The sequence below is a fragment of the Urocampus carinirostris genome, chromosome 2 (assembly GCF_059441175.1).
Source record: "Urocampus carinirostris isolate Australia breed hairy pipefish chromosome 2, RoL_Ucar_1.0, whole genome shotgun sequence".
NCBI classification, from domain to species: Eukaryota; Metazoa; Chordata; class Actinopteri; order Syngnathiformes; family Syngnathidae; genus Urocampus; species Urocampus carinirostris.
The window spans coordinates 8,679,251-8,691,537 of NC_142350.1; the positions used below are offsets into that span (position 1 = coordinate 8,679,251).

At 34.9% G+C, this 12,287-nt stretch overlaps 2 protein-coding genes across 2 annotated transcripts; both read right to left on the bottom strand.

Annotated features, from left to right (window-relative positions):
• Nucleotides 1-4,620: 4,620 nt before the first annotated feature.
• fabp4a (fatty acid binding protein 4a) lies at nt 4,621-6,749 on the bottom strand. Its single transcript, XM_088328741.1, has 4 exons — nt 6,599-6,749; nt 6,257-6,432; nt 6,076-6,177; nt 4,621-4,799 (listed from the first exon to the last, which is right to left on the bottom strand). Exons 1-4 carry the CDS (start codon nt 6,669-6,671, stop codon nt 4,746-4,748), a joined length of 405 nt encoding a protein of 134 aa, XP_088184867.1. The 5' UTR covers nt 6,672-6,749; the 3' UTR covers nt 4,621-4,745.
• A 1,175-nt stretch (nt 6,750-7,924) lies between these two features.
• On the bottom strand, nt 7,925-10,230 carry mrpl53 (mitochondrial ribosomal protein L53). The gene is made up of 3 exons (XM_088328742.1): nt 10,065-10,230; nt 9,614-9,726; nt 7,925-8,097 (listed from the first exon to the last, which is right to left on the bottom strand). Exons 1-3 carry the CDS (start codon nt 10,157-10,159, stop codon nt 7,982-7,984), a joined length of 324 nt encoding a protein of 107 aa, XP_088184868.1. The 5' UTR covers nt 10,160-10,230; the 3' UTR covers nt 7,925-7,981.
• Nucleotides 10,231-12,287: the final 2,057 nt, after the last annotated feature.

The window sequence follows — 12,287 nt, forward strand, 5'->3', positions numbered from 1 at the left end:
CAAACAACTAATTGGATTTTTAACAAGCGTTGAAAGCTTTCATTTTAGCATAACAACTCAGCAGATCATAATTCAAAACATTTCCTGGTGTGAGAAGTTGGATCCACCTTTTGGAAGTTCCTCTTCCAGAATGTACTTTTGTGCTAGCTCCCTAATTTCTGATGTTTGCTAATGTCGTGAATTGTAAAAATGGTTGTTTGCTAGTTTAGTGACAAGTGGGGTATCAAAATAGCGGAAAGTCATTCTGTTCAGAAGTCAGAGGAGAAGATGTTTTTTTTTCTTTTATGTGTAAGATCCTTACCAGCGGATGTCCCGTCCCCTTTCACGCTGTGTCCATACAATAAGGACAAATAATCATCCTCATTCAAAGTGTCCGATTTTTCTCGCAGACGTGAACAGAACCCAGGGGCTATTGTTTTGCTTTTGTTTTCGTAGCCTCACTTAAAAGATTTCTATCGTCCTGTAGCCGGACTCAGTAGGGGGACCGGGTGGGCAACGGGACGTATGAGAAGGGGGGACGTTTTAATCGAGTTGAGACAGGAAGACGGGAAGAATGTTATTTGTGGCTGTGTTTTTTTCAGTTTGTGGTATCGGTAAAACCGATGTTAGGTATCAACACTCTGTGTTGATAAGTAATGAGGATTCAATATTGCTATCGGAAATAAAAGTGTTATCGAACATCCCTGATTGGAGATAAGTGAGTAGCAATACTAGGTCTATGGTATCCGCGCCTCGGTATCGGCTGTCTTGATTGTCTCGTGGGAGTCGGGACTCGAACTTGAGGACAAGCGGAGGAAGGGCGTCCTCGCTCACGCCCAAGTGGAGATTTCCAGATGTGGTGCCGAGGACGTGACGGGGAAGCATTGAAACAAAAATAATTGTCAGGATGTATGGAAAATTAATTATCGGTCATCACGCTTTTCAAAATAAAATCCAGAGCAAAAATGCTTTTCTACGAGTGGAAGATGATTATGGAACGACCTTGATGAGGATTTGAATGTCTAAAGTCTTGATTAATCTTTGTAATTGGTTAGGGATCATGTTAAAAGTTGGTTTAAAGTTTCATCCTGTGAAAATTATTTGTGTCATTTAATTTTTTTTGGTCTCTGTATTCTTTTAATGTTTTCACATGTTTTTTTCTGACGATCGGGAAAAAAAAGGCGTTTTTTTTCTCTTGCCTGCTCGGTTATCGATTCAGTTTGTTCTCTTGGTCGTTTGTTCTACCGTTTGGTTGTTTATTTGTTCAGCCATTTTTTCATTTGTTTAGTCATTTGTTAATGTGGTAGGTCGTTCAGTTTTTGTTTGGTCATTTGTTTGGTTGTTTATTCATTTCTTTCGGCAGTTTTTTGAAATCATTTGGTCGCTTGTTCAGTCATTTATTTTTGTTGGTTTATGTGCTGAAGTTGTTCAATCATTATTTTTCAGTTGTTCATTCGGTAATTTGTTCTTTTGGTTGGTTTTATGGTTATTCGTTTTTTTGTATGTATCGTTGGTCATTTGGTCCTTCGTTTGGAGGGTTGTTGCACAATCATTCGTTGGGGCATTTGTTTATTTCGTTGATATTTGTTCCCTCGTTTTTTTCGGTTCTTTGATTTTTATTCTTTCATTTTTTTAGTCACTCGTTTGTGAATTTGGTTGGTCATTCATTCGGTCTTGGTTCATTTGGATGCTTGTTCCGTCGTTTGTTCCCTTGTTCGGTCTATAGTTCATTTTTTTGTAAGGTCGGGTTTTTTTCGTTTAGTCATTGTTTGTTTGTTTGGTAGCTTGTTTGAATGGTTGATGCCATTTGTTGATTCCTTCATTCGTTTTTTTTATTTTTTTTATTCAGTCATTTGTTCTCTTGTTGGTTTGGTTGTTGGTTGTTGAGGATTTTGTTTTTATTCATTTGTTCATTCTTTCATTTGTTTTCTCATTTGTTAATTTGTTTGTTCGCTCACTCGTTTGGTCATTTCTTCGTTTGACCGTTCGTTCGTTCATTGATCATTGGTTTGTTTGGTTGCTTTTTGATTTAGTCTTTGTTTATTTTGTATGGTCTTTTTTTTCTGTCACTTTTCATCCGTTCGTCTGTTCATTTGTATGTTCATTCTACACACATAATACATCTTTAGTAATAAATGTTTGAGTCTTATAGAAAGCTGAACTCTTAATAGTTGATTGTCGATTTGGTCTAAGGCAGGGGTGGCGAACACGTGGCTCTAGAGCCGCATGTGGCTCTTGGCCAATAAGAATGGTGCTCTTTGCCTCATCTTATTTTCTATATACTGTGGCTCTTTGCCTTGTTTCATTTTGTGTTTTTTTTTTGTGTGTATTGAGGGTGGACACTTTCCTTGAAATCAACACAAGAACAATACTTGTTGTATTGTAAGGAGAGGAGTGTGTTATGGGAAATAATATGTTTTTAATTGTGTGTGTCTGTCTGTCATGGCAGGTCAGTGCGTGGTGTGGCTCTTTGACTCTCACAGTTAAAAATTTCGGCTCTTTGTGTCAAACTTGTTCGCCACCCCTGATCTAAGGGGTGGAACGCATATGGATTCACATGCTCGTGATGAATCCTCATAGTTAAGTGTTATTTTGTAGTCAATTTACATTGTTTGGAAAAGAGTAAGCCAGTTCTAATTTTTTATTTCTTTAATCCCAGGAAGGGGAGAGTCATAAAAAAAAGTGGCCTAGCTTGACACGGATAACACGAAACAGCTGTGTCAATCGGAACCTTCTCGCTATCGCTCGGCTTCCTGTGCAGCTTCCCTGTTTGCGTATCCGAACTTCCCAGAAAGTTCAAACGTGGGAAGGAAAACAAAAGCCAAAACATTAAGAACACCGCCGAGTCGAGATGTCAGATTTTGATGGCCCCCAAACGACGGGACTCCCCGGAGGAGGTCTCGACTCCTGCTGCACCTGCGAGTCGACACCCCTGCAGATGTGAACATTTGGAATTTTTTTCTCAGAAAAAAAAGGAAGAACACTTAAATCATTTTTTACATTTTATTTTCCATATTTATTATAGTTTTCAACAAGGACAAAGATTTGGTCTTGGCATTGGTGGGGATTTTATTTTAAGTGACACATAATATTGGTGGGGCCATAACAATGATTTCTCAATATTAGTAGGGACACATCTTCTTGGTCCATACCAATACTACTGTCTTTATTTTGTATGTATTCATTTATTTATTTTTGGTAAGAGAAGAAAAATAAATCATTTAAATTATCCCAATTATATGGCAGATGGAGAATATTTTCTGCTCATTTGACTATCTATCCATCCATCCATTGTCTGCACCGTTTATCCTCAGTAGGGTTGCGGGGTGCTGTAGCCCATTTCAGCTATCCTCAAGCAGTGGGTAGGGGACACCCTCAGTCGCAGGGCACAGAAACAGACAACTCACTCGCTCATTCACACCTAGACAATTTGGACCAACCAATTAACCTGACATGCATGTTTTTGGAATGTGGGAGGAAACTGGAGTGTCCGGAGGAAACCCACGCAAGTACGGGGAGAACATGCAAACTCCACACAGGAAAGTTCCATCTCATGATGTCAGAACTGTGCCATACACGCGCTAACCACTCAGCAGCCCAACTTTAACTATACTCTTAAAAATAGATTTTAAAAATGGTAGACTCCATATCAACGATTAAAGTAAGACAATTATTAAGAATTTCTTTGACATTAATGAGAAAAACAAGGGATACGATACCATCAAAAACAATTTAGATTATTTAAAGGCTTGGTTTTCAGACTCATTAAATATAAATGCAGTAAAAGAAACTACTAAATATTTTTTTTCATAAAAAAAATATTGCTAAAAAATTAAAATAAACAAAGAATACATTGAATTATCACAAGTGTCTTCAACTGCGCATCAAAATTATTTTAGGACATCTTCATTGACTTGAAAAGCGCTATATAAATGCAGACCATTTACCATTTTTGTCTGTTTTTTTAATTTTTTAACTAAAATAAAAAAAATTAGAGCCTAAGATGATCACATTTATCCGCTACTAAAAAAAGAATTTAGATTAGTTAAGGGGTTTGATTTCAGTATTTGATGGATTTAATCAAGGTATAATGAAATTAAGAAATTGATACATATTTTTTTATATTTATATACAGAAAAAAAATAATCAAAAGGAAAATAATAATACTAAAATTAAAAAATACTAGTGGTAGTGAATAAGTCAAAGGTTGAAATTAGTATAAAAAAGTGCCAGGGAAAAAAAGGATTTAATTGTTGTTAGTTTTCCAAGTTTGCTAGAGAGCAAATCCAAATTCATCCTGACATCTGTTTTGTGCATCAGAACCAATCAGTGCAAGAAAACTGCTTGTGAAAAAAAATCTTTTTGACTGCTTGCCAGTGAAGGGGGCCTTAAGAGGTGGTCTTCAACTTGCTTAACAAGTGCTATGGGAAATGTTTGACCTCCTGTGAGGAAAAGAAAATCAAAACCTTTCCTCCCGGGTGGACATTCCTTTTGCCAGAAAGAATCGTACATCAAGCGGGTAACCTTAATTCTTTTGTCTACCCCCCCTCCTGAACACCAGATCAAGCACTCCGAATCAAAGGCAGGAAGCCATTTTGTCCCCATTAGCATTGATCGCTATCAAGGATCCCTGACGACAACTTTGACAAATGAGCTTTATTGAAATTTGCACCATTTTCAGGAGAACACAGTTAAAAAAAAAGAAAATGTTATCTTGGGACGCTCATTAAACTGAGCCTGTCTTCGGATCGGCAGCGATCACGTCATTACGCCTCCTTCACGTATGTCCTCACAGCCACTACGTCTCCCATGATGCACCTCTGCAGGGAACAAACGGTGGGTGACATTAATAGGTACACCTGCATGCCGTTTTCAATGTTCTGAGTGAACAAAAATATTCAAATATTATTGTTGAGATTTTATATATCATTACAAAATTATTTTACATTATACAAGATATAATAAAGTTTAGAAGGTTTATGATTGTATAACTGTAGGTAAAAATGCTAAATTATCTTAAAAATATATAATCACAATGAGCAAAATGTGTAAGCTTAAAAAATAATGTTGGAGAAAATACGAATAGTGGAGCAAAAGATAGTTAAGTAATGATTATCAAAAACATTTAAAAATCAAAATAGGTTCTGGTCCTTTCATAAACATTGATTTTAAGTTATAATTACATTTATTTCACATCTGAAAATTAACATTGGGAATAAAGTATTTTTTTTTCCCAGTTAGAAAAAAAAATAATTAATTGGTTATTTTATCACTTTTTATATCCTACGTCAGTTTGAACGAGACGTGCTTAAAATTAAGAATGCATTTTAAAAAAATGAAAGTTTTCCTCATTTTTCATTTTAAAAAAATATATAGAGATTTTTTTCTCAATTAAAAATTATGTTTATCTACTGTGTCGATAATTTTTCTAAAACGGGTTATCACATTTTATTTCATATCTTAATTTGTAAATTGCATGCTTGAAACTTAGATTGCATTTTTAAAAACTATATATTTTTCCCATTTTTTCTTAAAAGTAATTGGAGAATATTTATCCCAATACTAATAACATTATATATATATATATATATATATATATATATATATATATATACTACATTTTTTCCACTAGGAAATATTTTTGGGCTTTTATTTTATTTGTAATTTGATTCGAAAATTGTACATATATTTTTTCCAACATAAATCACTTGACTTAAAACAACAATTTTAATAAAACAAAATTATAAACAATATTTATACATTATATAATTTTTCAATAAAAACAATAATACTAATGGATTATTTATCCGTACATTTGAACTGTACATGCTTAAAACTAATAATATATTTTCAAAGTTGCAGATCATTAATATATATATATATATATATATATATATATATATATATATATATATATATAAACATTTTATCAATGTGTGCTTCGGTTAATCAGATTTATTTACGGCGGAACATACAAAATATAAAACTTTATTTGCACATAAACTTTAAAAATAATTTTAAGAATATATAGCCTTTTGTTGACCAGTGGTTTTTTTCCCCTAAAAATTGGAATAAGCCATTATGAAAAATACTAACCGCTATTAATTTTCCGTCGCTGATTTCCCTCTCGATGCTGGTTTCTTTTCCGTCCCAGGTTTGTTTTTGCACGAGTTTGCCATTTTCCAAACTGAAGACGGTCTGCACACAAGGACGCGCATGCGCATGACAAACATGGCAATTTAATAAGCAATATAGTATGGGAGAGTGGGATTCGAACCCGCGTCTTTCTGTCGTCGGCCGTGGTCTCTTCGAAGGCTTCGTTGAGTTTGAATTTAATTTCAGACGTTTTGAAGGTGCTTTGCGTCTTCATGATGACGGTTCCGTGCTCGTCCACGGAAACGATCAAGTTGGGTTTGGTACGGTTGCCCACCTGCCGGATGGCAAAGCCCACGCCTGCGCAGCACCACCGGGAAGCGTCAACATACATTTGTGTTATTAGAAAGGAAGAAAAAAATGCCAATATAAGAATAATTAAATAGTGTTTCAATACAAATAATCTAAATGAATAGTAAATAAATCTGAATAATTCTACTGTAAATAATAAAGAAAAAATCCCTACCAATTGCTTTCATATAGTCGTCAAAGTTCTCGCTGGAAATCATCTTCCAAGTCCCAACAAATTTCTCAACCATGTTTGCAAAAGTATGTTTTCTTTTTTATCTTGATATTCCAAACTAAAGTTTTCAAGTGCACCAGAAAAGAGAAAGCCCGGTATTTATTAAGAGTGGTCGGCCAATAAGGAGGCGCAACGTCATAGATGGGGACGGGGCAAAAATACCGGTACGCTCCTTTGCCACTTAGCCTGCTATTGCCAGCATCTCTGGCTACATGATTTTGTTAAATGGCGTAAGTAAATATATACTTATATCAATATTTTTTTTTTTTACTTGAACTGGAGAAGGGTGAAAAATTGTTGCAACAGTTTTTTTTACAAAAGTAAACCCATTTTGACTAAGGTGATCAACAAAAATCATTTTATAAGTTGTATTTTTTTTCCAATTTTTTTACTTGTATACTTTTCACATATTTCATTTTTTTGCATACGAAAACATTTTCCTGTTAATCTTTTAATCGAGCAAATATTTTTATATTTTTTATAGAACATGTTGAATATAAAAATGTATTTTTCAAAGAACATTGAAATTTAAAACATTAATTTTTTTAGACTACTAAAATTATGAATGACTATTAAAAATATGAAAGTAACCCCATTTTTTTTACTAAAAAAATAAACATATTGTAAAATGTTCATCCTCCAAAAACATTATATATTTTAACATTTTTGGCTTGTTCAAATAAAAGCTGTTCATAAAGTGCATATTTTATTAACAATTCTATTTTAAAAAGGAGATATTCATCAAAGTTATTCCATATAAATTACAGCCTTACTTATATATATATGCATTACAATTATTTTTAGAATTATTGCATTTATATTCTAGTGCTTATTGCTTTTATATTCTAGTGATTGTCAAAAAAATACAGGAATGTCTTAAGTATGTAGTTTTACACAAGTGTGGTTAAATTGGCTTCGGAAAATCTATTGACAGATTATTTTTCCACTTTACATGATAAAAAAGCCATTGATTAAATTTTCTTTTCACGTATTCATAATTAGTTCTACATTGAATGTCTTAGAATCAGCCATTGATGATTATTTGCATTGAGGAATAACACAAAATTGTAGATTCTAATACAGTAAACATTGTCTATTTAAAGTGCACACATAGACTAGAGCGTAAGTCTGGGTGAAAGGTTTGTTTGGTCAGCTTTTCTAGTACTTAAAAAGACCCGTGTGTAAAGGTCACTGCTTGCAGAATCTACTCAAATTATTTGCAATGACCTCTCGGATTTACCCACATTAGGTAACCATGAAATGACCATATTATAGGAAACAACTCATACACATTTTATTATAAACATCCACTTATGTACAAGAATTTTATTTGGCTGCAGTCTTGGCCTGAGGGTCTTTTGCTGCGCATCGAGCCTGGAAGGCGACTAGCATCTCGTCGCTCGTCAGGTTGGCCGCTTTCATCAGCAACCTTTCGCCGTCCACTGAGGAACGACACAAAATAGGGAGGACGATGACAAAACAATGGCCGGACAAAGTTAAGTGTGAGTACAAGTCAAGCGGCGCGCGCACACAATAGTTGACCTATGGCAGAGATGCATGTTGTTACGATAATAAAAATGACTAATTAGGTCAAGTGGCACTGCTGTTTGTGCAAAAACAAATCCACTACAAATAGCCGAAAAGCCGAGACAATGGTACTTAACTCTCACTAATACAACGTAACCAATGTTGCAAGAATCAAAGATACATATTTAATTTTATAATGTACATTTGCGCTAAAAAATACTTTGACTTGTTAGTTTCTTGACCATACAATTGAAGCATTTTTTTATATCTTCAGGTTTTTTAATAATTGTTTATTAGAAGTGCAAAAATGATTCGAGTAGAACATTTTAATGATTATTAAAAATGTTTATCAACCCAATCACTGCCAGCTTTTCAGAAGGTGATTTAAATATAAAAATATACTTCCAACATTCATAATATATTCATAAATATAAAATATAACTAATGGAAAAATAGTCAAACCTGTGAGGCCTGAAATAAAATGAAAACAATTATTACGCGATTGGGAAAAGAACAAAACCACCGGTCAAGGCACATTTATTTGTATAGCCCTGTCTCACTGCACAGGACACAATTACATGATCCCCTGATCTGAAACCGGCAGGCAGGAAAGATAAAACTCAAAAACCTCAGCATGACGAAAACAAGAAACCTTGAGAAGGGGCCACATAAGAGGTACTCCCTCTTCCAGGATTACAAGGCTACAATAGATGTCGCATTGGGTAACAATATATACAACATAGTCAACATCAACAATAAACATAGGTAATATGTAAAATTGTTCAAGAAGTCCAAGAAATTATCTTTTTACATAATTAAGTTAATAACCAATGATTGATAAATCGTTAACATAAATCTTGGGTTAGATCAGGGGTGTCAAACAGGTGGCCCGCGGGCCAGATCAGGGTTTAAATCCGGCCCGCGAGACAACGCTCAGAAAAGGGGAAGAGAAAAAAAGAGCTGCGGGTTGAAATATGTCCACTTGATGTTGCCAAAGCCAGGTGCCTCTCACAAATGCTGTACTTGTTATTCTTTTTCTCTCTATCTCTTCCTCCCTATCTCTTTCAGTTGCTCAGTCTCTCTTTTTCTTTGTTCGACTTTGTCTTTTTACCTTATTTTGCTCTCTCTTCCTTTTCTCTCTCTTTTGCTTTCCCGTTCTTCCATTTTCTCTTCCTCTATTGCTCTTTGGATTTTGTTCTCTTTCTTTTCCCCCTTCCTCGCTATTGGTCTTTTTGTCTCTTGTTTCTCACACTCTTCATCTCTGTGCTGCCATCTAGTGGCCTCTTGATACTAAGCAAACCATGCCAAACTGCTGAGGAGCTCCACTTAAATAAAAGTTGTGCTTTGTTGCCATCTTTTGTAATCATTTTCATGTTTCTTTTTTTTCTGCTCGAGTTGAAGAAATCGGTCATTTATATTATCCGCACTTACCATAAGTGACATCCACAAGAGGTTCCGATTTATTGTGTTTTACTGTGGATGTCACCTCGCAGTTTAAATTGGTCGATCTGGCCTTCTCGGAGCCTACCCAGAAAAGGAATTCCCTACGGGAGGAAATCAAAACATATTTCAGACTCAAGCACATGATAATAGCACATTTAAACAAACGCGGTGTTTGATAAATGATTAATAAAGGTTTTCAGGCGGTAACTAAGCTCAATAGTTAGCAGATATTCAGCCAAACAAATCGGCGAGAAGTTTACACCCATTTAAAACGATTTAGTTTGCATATGCACTAAAATAGTGATAGATCGTTGTTAGGATATATGCGGCTAATTAGCAACATGCTAACACAGCAACTCCTTGGCGAAACGTTAAAGTTATCACTTACAATATTGAAACACGGCACAAGACGCAGTCAGTCCACTCACACACGTCTTACCGCGTGGACCGGACGTTGGATTCGAATGGACAAAAACTAACGGCAATTTTCTTCACAGCTTTCAGCACCACCGTTGTTTTTCTGCGGGCCGCCATGTTTGTTATGACCTCTCTCCTAATCGACGGAAGTGACGCATGACACTGCAATATTCCCAACTGACCATTGGGGAGCAATAGACGACAAATTGGTAGAGATAATACAGATTATTCTAGTACTGTATAGTTTAAAAAATTGAAAATCAATGATCGCTGTTTTTTTTTATTATATTATACATCATTAATAACTTTTTTTCAAATTCTTGAAACGTTTTGTAAATGTTTAATACACAAAAAATGAACCTGGGCTATATTTTATACAATAATCAGGTTATAACTCCCCTAAAATATTTAAATGTAAATATATTGAGGCTTGCACCTAAAAGATCAAAAAAATGTATTATTTTCCTAAAATATAAAAAGAAGTTTAAAAAATTTGTTTTACTTTTAAAATGAATGCATCTGCACATTTGCATTTGACATTTTCATGAATTTTAATTAGAATTATCATTTTTTTAATTTAAATGTGATCTAACAGAGAAGTAGATTATTTAAAATAAATTTTAATAGTTCAACTGGTTTAAAAAGTTAAAATGTAAATGATTCTACCATTCTGTGAAAATACATAAAAACCAGATCAATTATTTATTTATTTGAAAAGAAAATGTAATGCATGCCTATCATATTTTTTATGAATTTAAATTACTAGTAAGGTGTAAATTTAAATACAAATACTAAAAATGACTTGATTTTTAATTTACTTTCTCAAAATTATGAACAATATTATAGTCATCATTTTTCCATAATGTACTTAAAGGGACAGTGAGTGTAATTTGACCACTAGACGTCGTTGTATTGTGTCGTGCAACCGAAAATTAGTTCTACAAAGCACAAGGAAAAATACAAACTCGGATACTCAGTGACCAAAACACACCATTTTCTTCTAATTTGTTGCCCAGCCTTTTGCAAGGTTTTTGTTTATTTAGGGTACCCGTAGCAGTAAGATGGCCCACAATGATTTCAGGTCACTCTAGGTGAGGCTCATGTTGTGCCAAATACACACAAATTTCTCGATATGCCAATATTTTATGAAATTTTTGTTTATATTATGGTTTATGTATTTTGCTTATTTCTTAAATCAAGAAAGTTTTTTTTCTTTTAACCAAGGAATAAACAATACACTCTGTCCCTTTGAATTTAACTGTTATTGTCTAAATCCTTTACATTGTCTTCCACCCACATTTGACATTTTCAAAAGTATTCTATTGTGTCAACAAGTACCAACAGTTTATAATCTTTCTTAACCCCCTTGTTTAATTGAACAACACATAATGACCGTAATTTACCCGCAATGCGCCACTAACCTTTTAATTGGCCTGTTAGTCGGGCGGATGTCTCGAGTGGCGTCTGCAAGGCACTTTGTTCAACTCAGCCCTGAAACGTGTAATAGAAATAACCTGCTTTGAAGAGGCGTAACGCCCAAGTTGAACTTGGCATTGATTATGCAAAATAGGTTGTTTGCCTCACAACAGAGACATTTGAATATAACAGAAAACGGGTGGGGACCTCCTATGATAAACAAATCATCATAAAAATTCACACAGTGTTTCTGAATGTGATTTTGGCATATTGTTTTATCCGCACCTTATTTGGCATTAATCAGTAAAAATGGTGCCTGATTCAAGCAGACAGGACAGAGAGTCATTGACACAGCCCAGGAAATCATGGGCTGCCAACTGCCCAGGCTTGAACACATCACCAACAGGAGAAGCTTAAAGAGAGTCATCCATACAGCCCAGGAATTCATCGGCTTCTCTCTGCTCAGTCTGCAGGTTCATTCTGAAGAGAGAACCATTCAGGGAGTCATCAACAAAGTCGATAAAATCATGGGTTCCTGTCTGCCCAGTCTGCAGAATATTGCCAACAGCAGAACCTTACATAAAATCATCAATATAATACAGAAAGTCATTAGCTGCTCTTTGTCAAGTCTGGAGAACATTGCCCGACAAGAGAACCTTACAGAGAGTTATCAAAACAGCCCAGAAAACCATAGGCTGCCATCTTTCCACTCTGAAGGACATTTACTGACAAAAGAACCTTGCAAAGTCATCAACACAGCCCAGAACACCATGGGCTGCTCTCTGCCCAGCCTGGGGGACATCAGTAGAACCTTACTGAGAGTCACAAC